This window comes from Carcharodon carcharias, chromosome 12, assembly GCF_017639515.1.
Source record: "Carcharodon carcharias isolate sCarCar2 chromosome 12, sCarCar2.pri, whole genome shotgun sequence".
NCBI classification, from domain to species: Eukaryota; Metazoa; Chordata; class Chondrichthyes; order Lamniformes; family Lamnidae; genus Carcharodon; species Carcharodon carcharias.
Genome location: NC_054478.1, coordinates 134263016 through 134281441, shown reverse-complemented (window position 1 = coordinate 134281441; position 18426 = coordinate 134263016). Strand labels below are relative to the sequence as shown.

Below are 18426 nucleotides of genomic sequence, written 5' to 3'. Positions count from 1 at the left end.
GTGGGTAGGAGGAGGAACACCCTGAATATAGCTTTCATGTCCACCTGAGAAAGTAGTCAGCACTTCGATTCAACTTCTCACCTGAAAGATGGCTTGCCTGACTGTGCAGCGCTCCCTCATTGGCGTGTCAACTTAATTTGTGTGTTCAGGCCTTCGGACTGGAACTTGCAAGCATAACTCTGACTTTGTGGTGAGTGTGATCCCAACTAAGCCGTAGCAGCAGGCTTGAATATAGAGGTCTTTTTAATCATTTGTAGGATGTGAGCATCACTGGCAAGGCCAGCATTTATTGCCCATCCCTAATTGGAAAAGTTGTGTTGAGCTATCTTCTTGAACTGTTGCAGTCCATGTGGGGTACGTAAAGCTACAGTGCTTTGCTCTGTAGTAATTTGGTGCGCCGTTTCAGAGGGCTGTTAGGAGTCAACCATGTTACAGTGGATTGGGAGCCAGATATAGGCACGGCCAGGAAAGGATGGCATATTGCCTCCCCTGAAGGACCTCAGTGAACCAGATGGGTTGTTATGACAGTTTTATGACCATTGTTATTGAGAATAGCATTTTCACAGAATCACACAGTGCAGAAGAGGCCCTTCAGCCTATCGAGTCTGCACCGACACGTGAGAAACACCTAACCTACCTACCTAATCCCATTTATCAGCACTTGGCCCATAGCCTTGAACATTATGACGTGCCAAGTGCTCATCCAGGTACTTTTTAAAGGATGTGAGGCAACCCACCTTCACCACCCTCCCAGGCAGTGCATTCCAGACCATCACCACCCTCTGGGTAAAAAAGTTTTTCCTCACATCCCCCCTATACCTCCTGCCCCTCACCTTGAACTTATGTCTCCTCGTGACTGACCCTTCAACTAAGGGGAACAGTTGCTCCCTATTCACCCTGTCCGTGCCCCTCATAATCTTGTATACCTCAATCAGGTCACCCCCTCAGTTTTCTCTGCTCCAATGAAAACAACCCAAGTCTATCCAACCTTTATTCATAACTTAAATGTTTCATCCCAGTCAATATCCTGGTGAATCTCCACTGCACCCCCTCTAGTGCAATCACATCCTTCCTATAATGTGGTGACCAGAATTGTACACAGTACTCCAGCTGTGGCCTCACCAAGGTTCTATACAATTCCAATGTGACCTCTCTACGTTTGTAATCTATGCCTCGATTGATAAAGGCAAGTGTCCCATATGGCTTTTTCACCACCCCATTAACATACTCCTCCGCCTTCAGAGATCTATGGACACACACGCCAAGGTCCCTTTGTTCCTCAGAACTTCCCAGTATCATTCCATTCATTGAATACTTCCTTGTCAAATTACTCCTTCCAAAGTGTGTCACCTCACACTTTTCAGGGTTAAATTCCATCTGCCATTTATCTGCCCATTTGACCATCCCATCTATATCTTCCTGTAGCCCAAGACACTCAACCTCACTGTTAACTACCCAGCCAATCTTTGTGTCATCCGCAAACTTACTAATCCTACCCCCCACATAGCCATCTATGTCGTTTATATAAATGACAAATAATAGGGGACTGAGCACAGATCCCTGTGGTACGCCACTGACACTGGCTTCCAGTCACTAAAGCATTCTTCTGTCATCACCCTCTGTCTCCTACAACAAAGCCAATTTTGAATCCACCTTATTAAATTACCCTGTATCCCTTGTGCATTTGTCTACTTTATAAGTCTCCCATGTGGGACCTTGTCAAAGGCTTTGCTGAAATCCATATAAACTACATCAACTGCACTAACCTCATCTACACACCTGGTCACCTCCTCAAAAAATTCAATCAAAGGTCATGACAAACATGACCTTCTGACAAAGCCATGCTGACTATCCCTGATCAAGCCTTGCATCTCCAAGTGGAGATAGATTGTCTCCTTCAGAACTTTCTCCAATAGTTCCCCTACCACTGACTTGAGACTCACTGGCCTGTAGTTCCCTGGCTTATCTCTACAACCCTTCTTAAATAACGGAACCACATTAGCTGTTCTCCAGATTTTATTCCAGATTGATTAATTTACTTTAAATTCCCCCAGCTGTTGTGGTGGGATTTGGGCTTGTGTTGCTGGGGGCTCCCAAAATATTGATATTTTTCAGGCTCTACTAGTGAGGATGATCTCAGACAACTTGTGAGTGGCAGTTATGAGGGTGTTGTGACACAACTTTAACATAATTGGCAAATGAACCAGAGATGAGATATTTTTTAAAGCAGCAAGTTTTTATGGCCTGGGATGTATTTCCTAAAAGGGCGGTGGAAGCAAACTTAACTGTAATATTTAAAAAGGAATTGGATATATACTGGAAGGGGAAAATCTTTACAGAACTGTGGAGAAAGAGCAGGGGAGTGAGACAAATTGGATAGCTCTTTCACAGAGTCATCACGTGATGGGCCAAATGGCCTCCTTCTGTGCGGTATGATTCTATGAAATGAGTGTTTCTTGGCATATCATTTGTTTATGCTGCAGGGATGCCAAACTTCTTGCTAGCAAAGTTCAAAAATATATTGATTTTTGTTGCTTGAAAGATAGGTTGTGTAGGGATTTCACAAAGATGTTGATGGGACACCACAGCCATTACTGTAATGTCCATTTAGTGGACAGTTCCCTCTGTGTGGTGTCTAAAGATACTGCCTGGGGATGGGTGGAGAAGGTGGCGATGTGTGCCACTGAAACACACAACAACATGGAAGATCCCAGTTCAGTTTCCGGTCATGCTGACATGCTTTATGATGCTGTTTTGCCCCTGGGCTTACTTGGCAAAAAGGTCAGCCAGAGTTAGTGTCTAGGCTGGTGAATGATGATGATGGGACCCCGACTTCCCGTGTCCATGCAACTGTGTCTAATCACGAGTTGCTGCCATCAGGAGAGACTGAGCAAAGATTGTGGGGTTGGGGGAAAAGGAGAAGAAATTTGCAATGCTAATGCTTCAGTGCTATAAAAATATTCCAGAAAGCCTTTTGCAGAGAAATTTCCAATGAGACTGATTTAGAAGAATGAAGTCACACAAATCCTCTTAACTTTCGATGAGATCGACCATCAGGCCAAATGCTTTCTCCTCACTTAAAGAGAATCCCGTTTTTATTTAACCAGAGGACACAGATTTAAGATAATTGACAAAAAGAATCAGAGGGGAGATGAGAGTTTTTTTTATATACAGCATATGCCATGAGTTGTTGTGCTCTGAAATGCACAACTTGAAAGGGCGGTGGGAGCAGATTCAACAATAGCTTTCAAACGGGAATGGAATAACACTTGAAAAGGAAACATTTATAGCACCGTGGTGAAAGAACAGGGCAGTGGGATTAATTGGTAGCTCTTTCACATGCTCAGTGGGCTGAATGGCCTTCTGTGCTCTGAGATTCTATTTCAGTTCTCCATTCTGACTATGTGCTGTTGTTCCCAGCATTCCAGAAGCAGCGCCCGTGAATAATCACTGGGTGCGGATGTTAATGTTTTTAACCAAGTGGCTGCGGGTTCAAGTGAAGGTCATCTCTGTGACTGAGTTTTATATTTAACAACCAATGGTGGAACAGGAAACAAGTTGTAGTCATTGGATAGTGGGGACAATTGTTTTTTTGAAACTCACATGAAAACATTATGATGAGCCATAATTGGTCATTCAGTGCTCATGCTTGGTTTTGAAAAAAAATAGCTCCTCGCTCTAGCTTGACTGATGATTTGCCTTCTCTAATAAAAGCCCGTTGCATATGGCTCCCTCTATAATGAATCATGTCAGAACACTCACTTCTCTATGCTGTTCTGGATAAGCGCCTTGAATGGTAAATGCTTGCTCTGGCTAGGAATAGGACTCATCCTTGAAGTTCTGTAAGAGCCTCATGTGAGAGCTGATCAACAGAGCAGATGTGTTTTGGTAATGTTAGCCAGGATCATTCTCATGGGGCGCATTTGCCACATTGGTCTGTTTGACTTGCTTTGTGACCTATAATAGCCCATTTTCTGTTTACTGAGTTCTGTCGGTTTGTCTTGTGTCTCTCCTGATCTATCCTCTTCCTCTCTCCCTTCTTTTACTTTCTCCCTCCCATCCTCCCCCATCCTTTGCCCCTCTTCGTTCCTCCCTCCCAATCTCACTTTCCCCTCTCGCTCCATCCCATTCCTCTCTCCCTCCCCCTCCCCCTCCCATTTTCCCTTTCTCCCCCTGTCCCACTTGCTCCTTATCCTCTCTTCCCCTCCCTTCCTGTTTTCCCTTTGCTTTTTTAATTATTTTTCTCTTCCTATATATTTTTTTCTGTCTTTCTGTCCAAGTGAAGATGATATGCTGAGAAAGATGTTCATCCACATTCGTTGGCAGCCTCTTGGAAATAAGAAAAATCATTTGACTACTAGCCAATGGAATTTTAACCTAGTGGCAGATCACATAGTTAAGGTTGGATGTAGGTCCTAGGATTTTCCATCCATTGAAAGTGCCCAAATCTTAAGGAAAGCATGAGGAACCGAGTGGAGAAAATTCAAAGAAATTAAAATAAAGTGGTATATCCTAGCCATGCTTCATGGGAGGTGTGCGCCTCTCTGTTAAGATTAACTTAAGACTTGACACATCTTGCAGGACTAGGAGGTAGAGGGAATGGGGATCAAGAGAAGACCTACTCAACAGTGCATTGAAGGACGTTCCTGAAGAGATTCCTTAAATTGTTCAATTCAAGAGTTTCAGATAATCAGCGATCTGGTCTTAAAAGTAGCCTTGGAAGCACAACGTAAGCTTGAGGTGCCTCAGCCTGTTGGGGGCCTCTCCTGATTTTGAGAAATGACACTCATGTTCTATGTGCTGTTCTAATTTATCGGTTCCAAATTTTAGCACTGTAAATATTGGATATCAGAAAGATTTAATCAGAAAAGCAGCATTGTTGAACAAACATGCTCCATGCAAGTTGTTTAAAGCCTGACAAATGTGTTTTGTATTCTTAGGATCGTCTGGAGGTTGGTGGTGTGCAAATACACAATACTCGCAGCAGTAATGGTACCAGCCAGTGGCATACCCAATCACCTGGTTTCCGAGAGAGGGTGACTATAGGTAAGCTCCTAGTACGGCAGAATCAAATTCATTTACCTAACAGAGTTAAATTATGAGGAAAGGTTACATAGACTCGGTGCTTGAAAATAGAAGATCAACGGTTGATCAAATTGAGGTGCTTCAAATGATTTATGGGTTCGACTTTTCCTTTGGTAATGGGGCGTAACCTTAAAATTAGAGCTAGATTGTTTAGGGGCGATATCATAGAATCATAGAGTCACAGAGGTCTACAGCACAGAAAAAGGCCCTTCGGTCCTTCGAGTCTCCGCTGGTCAAACAAGCACCTATCTCTTCTAATCTCATTTTCCAGCATTAAGCCCTTTGCCTTGTATGTCATGGCATTGTAAGTGCGCATCCAAATACTTCTTAAATGTTATGAAGGTATCTGCCTCTATCACCCTTTCAGGCAGTGAGTTCACCCTCTGGGTGAAAAAGTTCTTCCTCACATCCCCTCTAAACCTCCTGCCCCTTATCTTACATCTACGCCCCCTGGTTATTGATCCTTCCACCAAGGGGAAAAGTTCCTTCCTGTCTACCCCATCTATGCCTCTCATAATTTTATTCACATCAATCATGTCCCCCCTCGATCTCCTCTGCTCCAAGGAAAATAATCCAGTCTATCCAATCTCTTCTCATAACTGAAACTCTCCAGCCCAGGCAACATCCTGGTAAATCTCCTCTGCACTCTCTCCAGTGCAATCACATCCTTCTTATAATGCGGATTCCAGAACTGCACACAGTACTCTAGCTGTGGCCTAACTGGCATTTTATACAGTTCCAGCATAACCTCCATGCTCTTATATTCTATTCCTCGGCTAATAAAGGCAAGTATCCCATATGCCTTCTAAACCACCTTATCTACCTGTCCCACTACCTTAAGGGACCCGTGGACATGCACGCCAAGGTCCCTCTGATCCTCGGTACTTCCCAGGTTCCTACCATTCATCGTGTATTCCCATGCCTTGTTTGTCCTGCCCAAGTGCAACAACAGATTATATTGCATTTGCCACTGATCAGCCCATCTGACCAGCCCGTCTATATCCTCCTGTAATCTAAGACTATCCTCCTCACTATTTACCACCCTACCAATTTTCATGTCATCTGCGAACTTACTGATCAACCCTCCTACATTCAAGTCTAAATCGTTTATATATACCACAAACAGGCAAGGGACCCAACACTGATCCCCGTGGAACCCCACTGGACACAGGCATCCAGTCACAAAAACACCCCTCAACCATCACCCTCTGCTTCCTGCCACTCAGCCAATTCTGGACCCAATTTGCCAAATTGCCTTGAATCCCATGGGCTCTTACCTTTGTTATCAGTCTCCCATGTGGGACCCTATCAAAAGCCTTGCTGAAGTCTAAGTACACTGCGTCGAATACATTACCCTCATCTGCACACCTGGTCACCTCTTCGAAAAATTCAATCAAATTAGTCAGGCACGACCTCCCCTTAACAAAACCATGCTGACTGTCCTTGATTAATCCCTGCCTCTCCAAGCGTAGATTAATTCTGTCCCTCAGAATTGCTTCCAATAGTTTCCCCACCACTGAGGTTAGACTGACTGGTCTGTAGTTCCCTGGTTTATCCCTTCTTCCCTTCCTGAGTAATGGTACCACATTGGCTGCCCTCCAGTCCTCTGGCACCTCTCCAGTGGCCAGAGAGGTATTGAAAATTGTTGCCAGCGCCCCTGCTATCTCCTCCCTTGCTTCACTCAACTGTCAGGAGGCACTTCCTCACCTTTGTGAAGGGAGTGGAAATCTGGAACACACTCACTACCTCAAAAAGCTGTTGAGGCTGGGGAGGCTAATTGAAAATTTCAAAACTGGGATTGATAGATTTTTGTTAATTGAGGCTATTTAGGATTAGGGAACTAAGGCAAGTGGATGGAATTAAGACAAGGATCAGCCATGATCTTGCTGAATGGCCTATTTCTGTTCCTTTGCAGCAAGTTTAAGATGCATTAATGTATTGTATAAATAGTTAATAGCTGAACTTTATGCAATATTTTCTAAAGAGGAAGATTTTTAGGTAGCGAAAGCTTGCAGATTACAAGCTATTAGTTTGCATCAGCGGTTCCATTCACAGCTTTTTTTTCCAGTCAGGCTATTGGTTATGAGCTGCCAGGAACACAGAAGTGATACTCTAAGAAAAACAGCCAATCAAGGATGAGTGACATACCATGTAGACAATATTATTGCATTTTGGAGGTAGGCAGGAAGACTCTTGCAAAGACCTTACTTGGAAATAGAATACGTGAGATAGATTCAAGAGTCAGGTAGATTGTGAAAGCTGTGGGAGGAACGTGCTCAATGGGCCATGTTCTTCTATATCTTCTTCCATGCTTTTGTCCCTATCTTTGCACTTTGAAAACTCTGTCACCGTTAGCAGATCATTGAAACAGGAAATCTTGGTCCCATAAGAACATATGAAATAGCTGCAGAGGTAGACTATGTGTCTCCCTCAAGCTTGTTGCACCATTCAGTAAAGTCATGGCTGATCTTCAACCTCAGCTCCACTTTCCTGCCAGCTGCACTTCCCTTCCCTGCCCCTTGATTTCCTTGAGTCTAGAAATCTTTTGATCTCAGCCTTGAATATGATCAACAACTTGAGCATCAAAAACCCTCAGGTACAGAATTCCAAAGATTTACAAACCTCTAAATCTGCAACCACCTCTTTTGAACCCCAGGATGGAGGCCATTAAGCCCAAGGGATTTGTTGGCTTTTAGTCCCGTTGATTTTTCCTTTAATCTAAAAGTATTGTTAACTACTTTAGTTAGCCACAGGTGGAGTTTTCTCATGGAGTTTTTATTTGTCAGTGGAATGTATATTCATTGAGAATTCTGAAATATTTATGTAAATGTTCGCCAGAAGTCATATTGTTAGTCTGGCTGCATGCTGGCATAAGACCAAACCAGAATGATCTCCCTATGTATTTAGCTTCTCTTTTTCTCTTACCCACATCCACCCAACCAACTTCACCCAATCCACCATCCATTTTGAGAATTCAACTGGGTTAAGTTATGAATATCAGAAAACTGAGAAATTCCCAGCTGTAGAAGCCCATTTTCTTTTTCTAGACTGTGATATTTGTTGCAATCCTCATCGTTGTTGGTCCTTAACCCTGCTGTAACTTACACTTTTACTACTTTCGGCCAAGCATCCACATTGGCACTGATGGCTTAGTGTCTGCTTCGAGTACTCGGCAACAGCAAGTAGGAAAATAAAGAGTGAGCTTACATTTTTTTATAGCATTGGTTTGTGTTCTCTGAATGTACCAAAGTGCTTCACAATCATTGAATTACTTTTATGAAGCTTAGTCACTTATCGTTGTGTAGGAAAACCTCACATAGAGGGAACTCCAGTGAAACACATTCCCTTTCTAAGCATAAAAGTGCGATCATCATCATCATCATTTGTCACACCATAACTGTTACCAAGATCTAATTCTATCAGTTATCTCAAATAGTACAGGATATGATGGGGTACTGTATCAAGCCTTGGGTCCATGTGTTTGCCTGTGCGGTCCACATTTGTGTCATTTTTCAGCTTCCACTTGGGTAATATTGTCACATTCTCTGTCATCCCCAGCTCTTGCTCAGTTTAGAGTACATTAGTATTTTCTTAAAGGTTCTGAAAGCAATTCTTTTGAAGGAATCACGTTCCCTGAGAACATGGACATTTTGTTACTCTGTAACAATCCACAATGGTTTTTGAGTTGAGATGTTTTCAGAGGCAGTGCTCTTTCTGGACACTAGCCTCTTAGGAATGTGTCCATGCAGTGCGTGACTAGAATCATAATGCCTGTTATTTTGTGCCTCCTTTTTACTGAAGATAACCCACTCCAGTGAAGTGATTCACTCACCATTCACTCTAACGGTATAGAATGTAGTAAGCAAAGTTGTTTCTAGATCTTGCAGTTTCTAGGATATTATTTTACAGTCTTGTTTGTTTATTTATGTTTTCAGTGAATGATGATGGAGAGGCTGAAATTCCACCTCCGGATCCACCACATCCCGAAGAAGAGGAAGCCATGGGAGTGTACAAAATGTGGTCTTTTCGTGAAGATAAAAGGTTCGTAACCAGAAGTTAACCCTAGTCATTAACTTGGTAATGTGCGTAACTGTGGCTTGCTGGTAGTACTGTTTGAACTTCTACTGATGTTAATTTAGCTCCTCACACTGCTAGGAGAAAGAAAGAAAGCAAGCTTGCCTTTATATAGTACCTTTCATGAACTCAGGATGTCCCAAAGTGCTTTGAAAGATGCGTAGTCATTGTTGTAATGGAGGAAATGTCGCAGCCAATTTACACACAGCAAGGTCCCACAAAGGGTATTGTGATAATGACCAGATAATCTGTTACAGTGACGTCATTTAAGGGATAAATATTGAGCACAAATGCTTAGAGGAAAGCAATTAAAACTTCAGCTCAGAACTAAATATTGAAAATTGATGACAGTTTACTTTAGAAGTCAACATTTACTCTTTAATTGATCAAAACTGAGGAAGGAGAAAATGAATATTAGAAATGCCTGGCACATGTGCTACCCAGTTACCAGCCATGTCACACAAATTGAAGTCTCTGCAGAGTGACTAATGTGCTGTTGTGTTTTTAGGGTATTTGTCACTGCTAGATTGTGTGTGTTAATAATTTGTGCTGTGAGATTGAGTATCCTTAGGAATATGCATTCGACTGAATGCCAGAATCATTCCAGAGCAATAGCCAAACTCCTGTGCCACTGGGCATCGTTTGAGTAGCTATTCTATCTCCGCAAGGGTTATTATTGATAATAGCACAGGTACCAGGCGTTTATTTCATGTTTTCCCTAGAGTGCTTTTTGTGTTCAAGTCTCTGAAGTGGGATTTGAACTCACAACCTTCTACTTCAGAGGCAAGAGTGCTACCCATTGAACAATGGCTGACAGAGTGACTAAGGATTCACTGGAGCAATGAATGCCCAAGACTGTGGTCCACGTTTGCAGTTTATAGTTACCACAATGCCGCCATCTGAGGTAGTGGGCAGAAACTTTGTTTTTTAATATGCTATTTAGTTATGCCTAGCTCTCGCTCTCTCCACAGCTCCGACCTCAATTCTGCTTCACAAATGCTGCAACAAAGGCCGATGGCTGGACCTGCAGAAAGTCAGGCCAGCAACACTGTCAAACGGCAGTCTCCTGGCAAAATCAGCAGTTCGAAGAGCATGGATTTGGGTAAGGGCCAACTATCCAACCTGTCAATCACAGAACCAATTAAAATAACTAACGTAGAGAAGATAAATTAAAAATAGTTTGCACCCTATTGTCATTTAACATGCCAAAACTGAGTGGATTATAGATGTCATCTGAACCCCCAGGATTAAATTAGATCTTTGTGCTCTCCCTGCCATCTGTAGCTTTCTTGTAATCTATACTGTGGTCTTAATAAGATGAAAGTAGTGTTAATGATGGTTAAAAGTAACACCAAAGTGACATTGATTGAAGTTGGGGACAGACTGCATTGATACCACAGTGAATTGCAGTCTTTATAGAATTCACAGGGGAGTATAACTGGATGATGATTATTAAGTTCCATATAATAGAGGTTTAATCACACCAGCCTGGCAAGATCCCTCCATACTTCCTGATCAGTCTCATTAATGTTAGACTCCATGCTGAAAGATACCTTTAATAATAATGAGTATTGAAAATTGGCTTCACCAGACAACTCTAAAATGCATTTATATAGCACCAAAACAAAAACAGAATTACCTGGAAAAACTCAGCAGGTCTGGCAGCATTGGTGGAGAAGAAAAGAGTTGACGTTTCGAGTTCTGTCGAAGGGTCATGAGGACTCGAAACGTCAACTCTTTTCTTCTCTGCCAATGCTGCCAGACCTGCTGAGTTTTTCCAGGTAATTCTGTTTTTGTTTTGGATTTCCAGCATCCGCAGTTTTTTGTTTTTATCTTTATATAGCACCATTAGCACAACAAAATGGGCCAAGGAGCAATTAACAAACAAAATTTGACACCAAAGCAGATAAGGGGATATCAGGATAGGTGATGAAAAGTTAGCTCAAAGGAGTGTTATAAAGGAGGAGGGAATGGTGGAGAGGTTTTGGGGGGAAATTCCAGAATGTCGGGCCCAGGCAGATCAACTCACCGCTGCCAATGGTTAGGCCTGAGCTAGTGGCACTGACAATACCCTGCAGTTCATACACAGCTTCGTACAATCCAAAATTAACCCTCCCATTATTTGCTAAGATCACCAGGTGGGAACACTATGTACAATGGGTCTATGTAGTTGTGTGTAACTGGCTTATAATGTCCTTGGGCTGCTTTGTGGTGTGCCTGTGATCTAACTTGGTTACTGGGTCAAAATGAAGCACACAATTGTTCACAGAATAACACAATCTGCCTCTCTTCCTATTCCTTTTGCCAAGCATTTTTAGGTTTGGCAAATTATATGTGAAATAAAAATTCTTACGGATCTTTTCCTTGCCAATGGCAGGGAATTTCTTGAGGGCAACCAACTGGTCTCATCGAGTGTGTAGAGTTGAAACTTAGAAAATAGGGATAATTCTGTGATGTGGCAGCCATGTAAGGCTGAGAAGCAGATGAAAGTGTTGAGAAGTCATTGTGAGATGTAGCATTGACATCATTTGTGGCCTCTCATTCCAGTTTGCATTGAGCAATGCTGCTTTTGGGTGTCACATTCCCAGCTTCCTTCCTTTCTGAATGTAGCCACAATTCCTATAATCTGCCAAACATGACTCCCTATAATTATTCTGTAAATTCTGGGAGCTCTACTTACTTTAGACTTAATTATAATGGGCAATCTCTATACTTCGCAGAAGCTGAAATCATTGCTCACTATGCTGACGCAAAAAAAAAGTTGTATAAAGTGGACATTGTGGTCACATTTAATGGGCAAAGCTTTTAATATATATATCATTGCTAATCCTTCAAAGAAATTTTAAATCATAATAGAACAATATGTGTGTGATCCTGTTGTGCAGCATCTATTGTAGAGGTGACCTTACTTGGTAGAACCATAAAACGTGTTTATCCCTTTCATGTGCCAGCTCTTTGGAAGATCTGTCCAGTTTGTCACACTTTCCTATCCTTCTCTCATTAGTTCCGCAAATTTTTCCTTTTAAGTATATATCTGATTTCTTAAAGTTACTACTTAGTCTGTGTCCAACACCCCACCAGGCAGCTTATTCCAGATTCTAGCAACTCTTTGTGTGAAACAATTTCTACTCATTATTAATGCAGAACCTTGATTTTTGTTGTTAATTATACAACAACTTTGTTTGCTGGTTACCCACCCCCTTGTCTGTAGAAGCAGTTTCTCCCTATCTACTGTATCAAAACATTGGTCAGGACTTTTAGGATGATGGGGTTTCCCTTCCCGCCATCTAAAGTGTGGGTTTGGAACACATCACTACTGATACTGCCTGCCTCATAGCCATTTAATGCTCCAACAAGCACTAATCAGCTGGAGGCCGAGGCGGGACTTTGGCCCTTCCTTTGGGTGGAAGTCCCAACTCAGAGAGCGGCTGGTCAACCCGATTGGCTGCATTGCCAGAAGCTGCAATAGACAGCAATGGGACTGCAAGCAATCCCCTGAGTCTAAGTCCTGGACCAGGTAAGTTTTGGAGTTCTCAAGGTGGGGGCTGTTTCAAGTATAAGGACAGCTATACTTCTTCAGTGTGTACTCAGTGAAAGCCTTTATTAAACTAACCTAAGATGTCTGCCTCCAGAGGCAGAGTGCCATATGGCAAAGTCACCTGACTATGGCAAGCCAGTTAGTCAGGACAGCATTGCATTTCCAAAACCCAAACATCTCTTTTTTCATGTGATAAAGAGACAATCATCACCCTTTTCATGTTAAAAGAAAGATACAAACATCCTCTTTTTTTCCTAGTGAACATAAGTCACATCTGCCTGCACAATCTTGTGTGACCTGTGAGTTGCCCAAGTTACCCACTGTATACCCACTGTTCTCATGCATTGACAACTGTTTGGTCTACTAGTCAGTCTCTGCACATGCATTGTGTACAGTCTTCAAACCATGCAGGTCTCTTAATGGAACATGTGTGCGTTGTCATTTGCTGTTCTTCCGGGTGATGTTTTTTGTCCGGAGAGTGTTATTCCCATGGTATTTGTTGCCTTGGTGACTCTTAGTATTCCATTGCTGTTATTGGTGTAAGGAACATATCTCTTTATTTCTGTTGGCTATTGTAAAGAACATATCTTTTTATTTTCTGTTGGACTGTGGATTAAAATTACAATAGTTGCAGTTTGAAAGACATGTCTACTAGAACAGGATGAGAGATATTTATAAAATGTTGCAGTCCTGGAACAGAGTGCGCTATGAAAGGCAGGATGATGCCACAAAGGAACCCTGGACCAAGGGAGCTGCCTGGCAATGATGCTGACCAGGTGACCAGGGTTTGTGAGAGAGTGATGAAGCAGGATAGCTCCTAGCCTGTAAGGAACAAGACCTAAAACCTCTTGCTGGTGTGTGTGGAAGATTCCAGTAATTCCACAATAATAGCTAGCTGGCCTTTTCTGCTCATACCTCTATAACTGCTCTTTCTCTCTGAAAACTCCTATTAAGAGGCAAAGGGGAAAATCACCACTAGAAACATTGAAAGGCAAGTCCTCAACCAGTGAACTAAATACTGAAAGCGCTGGAAGACCACCTTGTGTCATCAACAAGAACTGAAAAGAACTTGGAGGACTTCGATCAAAATCAACCCATTGAATCCTGTACTCCGGAATTGGTGCTATGGACCTGTTTTATTCCACCCTTAAAATCCATGTTTTTGTGTGTCTTGTGTGTGTGTGTGTGTGTGTGTGTGTGTCTCGAGATTTAAGAAGGAGTAAAGTTTAAGTTATGGAGTTAGATATTAGCAGTTCATATTTCTTTCTTTTGCCTCTGGTTAATGAGTTTGTTGAATCAACTGTTATTTACTTGTTAAGCTTACAAACCTGGTGCTTGTATTCTGTTAACTTAAATTAAAGTTAGGTAGAATTGGGGCAATCTGGTGGTTCAGTCAAACTTTTCATATTTGTTATGGCTCAGGGAACAGTGGGGCTTGATATTACAGCGCACTATCCCCAGTCAGTCATGACACTGGGGACTCGTGGAACTCTGGGATTGGTGGTAGTTCTGTACTCAGTACAACGGTGAGATCCCTTCTTCCTGACTGCCCGATTGCTGTGAAGGAATAGCTTCGCTGGTTGTTTGGATATGCCTGCGTTGCGCCTGTATATTTGGTCGTTCGCTTCCTCTGCGTACGATCGAGGTGACAATTTCTCTATGCAAATGCCAAGTTTACAAGTGGGCTGACTCCTGTAGAGAGTGAAAGGTTTGCATCCTGACTGGCTCTCCAGTGCTCAGCTCTGGCAATGGTTTGGCCATCTTGTCAAACTGAAATTTGCCTTTATGTTGTTTCACCTTGATCTTTTCATTCATGCCTGGTACTACCTCTGGTTTCAGTGGCCTTTTTGTTATTGGAAGAGTAGTTTGCATTTGGTGTGACATTAGTCCTGTGGAACTGCTTCATTTACCTTTGGCTTGTGCACTTCATTGCACTGATATGGTCAGCAACCATCTTGCAGTTCACTTGAATATTGTCTCCATCTTTCTGGGCCTTCTGTCGCCCACACTCTGGAGTTTCATGTTGCCCTTTCTCTGCTGGCACATTCAGCCTAAGCTTTAGACTTGATCCATCTGAGGTGAGTGGCCATTGCTTCCCATCTATGATCTGGAACTTGAGATCTCCCTTCTTGCCATTGCATTGGGTTGTCAGACTAATTTGTCCTCTCGGTATAAGTATCGTGCCATCATATAGCCTCAGTCTTACTTTCGAGGGCTTCATTTTTGGATCATGTTGGACCACTTCACACAAGCCTGTGAAGGTCCTGATGTTGTATGATGCACCTGTGTCCATCTGACATTTCTTGTTTGCTTGATACTTTCTCTCTGGGGTCACCATTGTAACAGTCACAACCCATTTGTCGCCTGCAGATTTAACTGAACCAACCTGTTGTATCATGTATAGTTCTTCATCAGGTTCATCTGCTGATACCTCTCCAGTGGCCACCTGTATAGGCTTGTTTTTCATTTTCTTGGTCAAACACTTGTCTGCAAAGTGATTTTGCTTCTTAAAGTTAAAACACTGCTTTCCCCATGCTGGCCAATCCTCCTTTTCCCGTGCATGCTGTCCTCCGCATATTTGCATCCCGCCTTTTGTCTGCGATTGCTCGGCTCTTTTGTCTTGGACTGTCTCTCAACATAACGTATCTCCTGGTCTGCTCTGCCATACGTATGCTCTATCTGTTGTTTCACAACTTCTGCATTTCAACACACTTCTATCGCTTTATTTAGTGTCAGTTTCTCATCCTTCAGTAGACTTGCTCTCACCGAGGGGTCTCACATGCCTAAGACTAATCTATCTTTAATCAGATCACCCTTCAGCTGTCCGAATTCACATGATTCTGCAAGCTGCATTACTCCCGTGACGTACCATTCAGTGGTCTAATTTTCACTCAGAACTCTAGTGCTAAATACATAACGTTCATATGTACATAACATTCACAGGGGGTTCAAAATGTGCAATCAAGGCCTTCAAAGCAGTCCTTCCCCAGCAGTGTTAACAGCGTGGCTACTTATATCGGTTCAGACTTGTTCATTAAGTCTGTTGCAATCCCATTGTTTTGCCATTGTGAGTGGATGCATCATTTATCATGCATCATTTTTCAATTGGACTGGAGATGGGATTGGAAAATTTACTGTAGCCATTTTTACTCACTCAATAATTTACTTGCAGCCTCTATTTCCTTCGGGTGTGCTTTTCTTTTGTCCTTTATTCAGCAGCTTTTTTGTAGATTTGTACTGTTCTGTGTCTCTTTCTGAGCCGTCTCATTTGCAGCCTTTGTCTCTTTTCCTTTGCTATTTTCAGCATCATTTTTTGCAGACTTGAACCTTTCTGTGTTCCTGGGTTCTTAGTGTCTTCTCTGCTCCTTTTACAGGGTTCAAAAATCTATTTTTTCTCTGATGCTATTTTTCATGTATAAGTATGTACTCAGTGAGAGCTCTTATTAAACGAACCTAAGATGCCTGCCCCCAGAGGCAGAGGCCTCATGGCAGAGTCACATGACTGTGGCAAGCCAGTTAGTCAGTACAGCATTGCATTTCCAAAACCCAAGCAGGAAGGTTAGGTGAGCCCCGGGGGTGGTGGACAGAGGGGTATTGGGGTGTTGGTGAAGAGGCCAGGGAGGAGGGAGGACCTGCGCTGACCAGACCTTAAGGAGGGGGTTGCCCGGTGTTAAAAGGGGGCTGCTGATGGAGGCGACAAACCCGCTTCCTGCCTGTGGCCTGAACCGAACCTGGTTTATTTTTGGGACTGAACCCCCCACACCCTGCCCCTGACCCCATCCCACCAGCCTGAAAATTGAGTCTGGGTGGGAAATGGTACTTAAGTGCTCAATAATTTTCCACTTAAGGGCCTCAACTGGGGGGCAAGGCTAAAGCCCCCCACCAAAAAATAATTTCCCCCTCATCCTTCTCTGCTGTCAGGAGAACAATTCCATTTTGGGGCAGTGCTTTTTTAAAATACATTCTGGAGTTTGTTGACATCACTAGCAAACACAGTTTTTCCTTGAACTGCTGCAGTGCAATCTGTGTGGTGAAGGTGCTCCTATTGGGAGGTAGAAATTCCAGACTTTTTACCCAGTGATGATGAAGAAATGGTGATTATGTGCACAAGCCAGGATAGTGTGAAAATGATGGAACAGGCTCAAGGAGGCTGAGTGGCCTGTTCCTGTCTGTCTACCCCAGAACAAACTACCTACTTCAGAAAATGAAAGGGTCAGCAGAGACAACTTTGAGGCTGGATGAGAGGAGAGAATTCAACTGCAAACTAAGTTTTGTTTTTAGTTATGTGAAGAAATACTTGAAAGGCAAGGCCATGAAACTGAGACATGAATACCCTGCACAGACTTGACTTCCTCGCTTAGAACTGTTAAACCCAGTGGGTCAGGTGCATTCCTTTGTAAGTTCAATTGTCTGGTCAGATACCATGAGGCTGGAGTTTGGATAATGGCTGTAAGTCATTAGGGCAGCACTCTCTAGATGAACTCTTGAGGTTGGACATTGATTTATGATCTGGTGCTTTCTCTTAATCATTTCTTTCAAGTGCATGTCTAGTTGAGAGCAGGAAAACACAATACCCATCCCTGCACAAAACCAGGACAAGCAGTTCACTTGATACGCCATGTCCAATTTGACTCAGAAATGTTTGCATGGCCACTAAATGCACAAGCTCGTGTTTAGAAAGGAACTTTGGCACTGGGATTTTCTTGCCTGCAAGCCCTAAAATCCTAAAATTTAAAGTGATCCCCCCCTTGCCCCAGAAGCTCAGAGATGTCAGTGACAGTGGCACTCTTGTAAATGTCGCAGATTTTAAAAGATACAAATGGTGGTAATAAATATTAGGTGACAAACAGCCATTTAATGAAAGAGAAACCAATACAACTAATGGTCACACAGGGTTGTTCAGGCTGAATGTGGAGGTTACATGTTATCCAAATCTGTTGTAATTTTAACCGAACTCACAGGGTGGGAAATCATATGGAATGTTGGTTTCATAATGGTGCAATTTTATGTTGGCACAATAACAGAGAGCAAGGTCAGATATAAAACTGTCAGTTTCCTAGTGGTTAGGTTCAGTTAAAATTTCCCCCCATTAGACTTTTTTTGTTCCCAAGTATGTTTTTCCCTATACTCTGCTCTTCCAGTAGCTGATGCTAAATCATGACCAAGTGATTGGGTTATTCAACATACTGTTCAGGTCTTAGATAAGTATCTTTCCAGTGAAGGGTTTATGTGAGGGAGTAATTTGGGCCTGGAACACCCTTCAGATTTTGTGCCCTAGCTTCCTGGGTGAGTGGGGAGGAGGCGGGGGGGTGGCCTGCCTGATTCCTGCTTAACGACCTCTTGCATTCGAGCAGCTGAAACCAGCAGCTCCCAATGCAAGAAATCAACTGTTGTGAACTGTGCTCCAACTGCTTGGTCCAGCAACATTTCTGAGTTCCAGCAGCTTCACCTGTTTTTTAAAGCCGCAACAGGAGTAACATATATTGATGTTGCATCGTTAATGTGGAGGACTACATTGCAGGAACTCACCGAGGCTCCTTAGACAGCACCTTCCAAACCCATGGTCACCACCATCTGGATTGACAAGGGCAGCAGACACATGAAACACCACCACTTGGAAGTTCCCCCACCAGGCTCGTCGCCATCCTGAATTGGGAATATATCGCCGTTCCTTCACTGTCACTGGGTCAAAATCCTGGAACTTCCTCCCTGACAGCACTGTGGGTGTA

General features: G+C 42.9%; 1 protein-coding gene across 6 annotated transcripts in view; it reads left to right on the top strand.

The window, feature by feature from the left end:
• Positions 1-18426, top strand: part of LOC121284923 (partitioning defective 3 homolog B-like) — an 885862-nt gene that overhangs the window by 469287 nt on the left and 398149 nt on the right. For all 6 annotated transcript variants that reach the window (XM_041200843.1, XM_041200844.1, XM_041200842.1 and 3 more), the window contains exons 13-15: positions 4941-5046; positions 9021-9126; positions 10131-10261. In XM_041200843.1, the coding sequence (XP_041056777.1) occupies positions 4941-5046; positions 9021-9126; positions 10131-10261 (343 nt within the window). The remainder of the gene's footprint in view (positions 1-4940; positions 5047-9020; positions 9127-10130; positions 10262-18426) is intronic.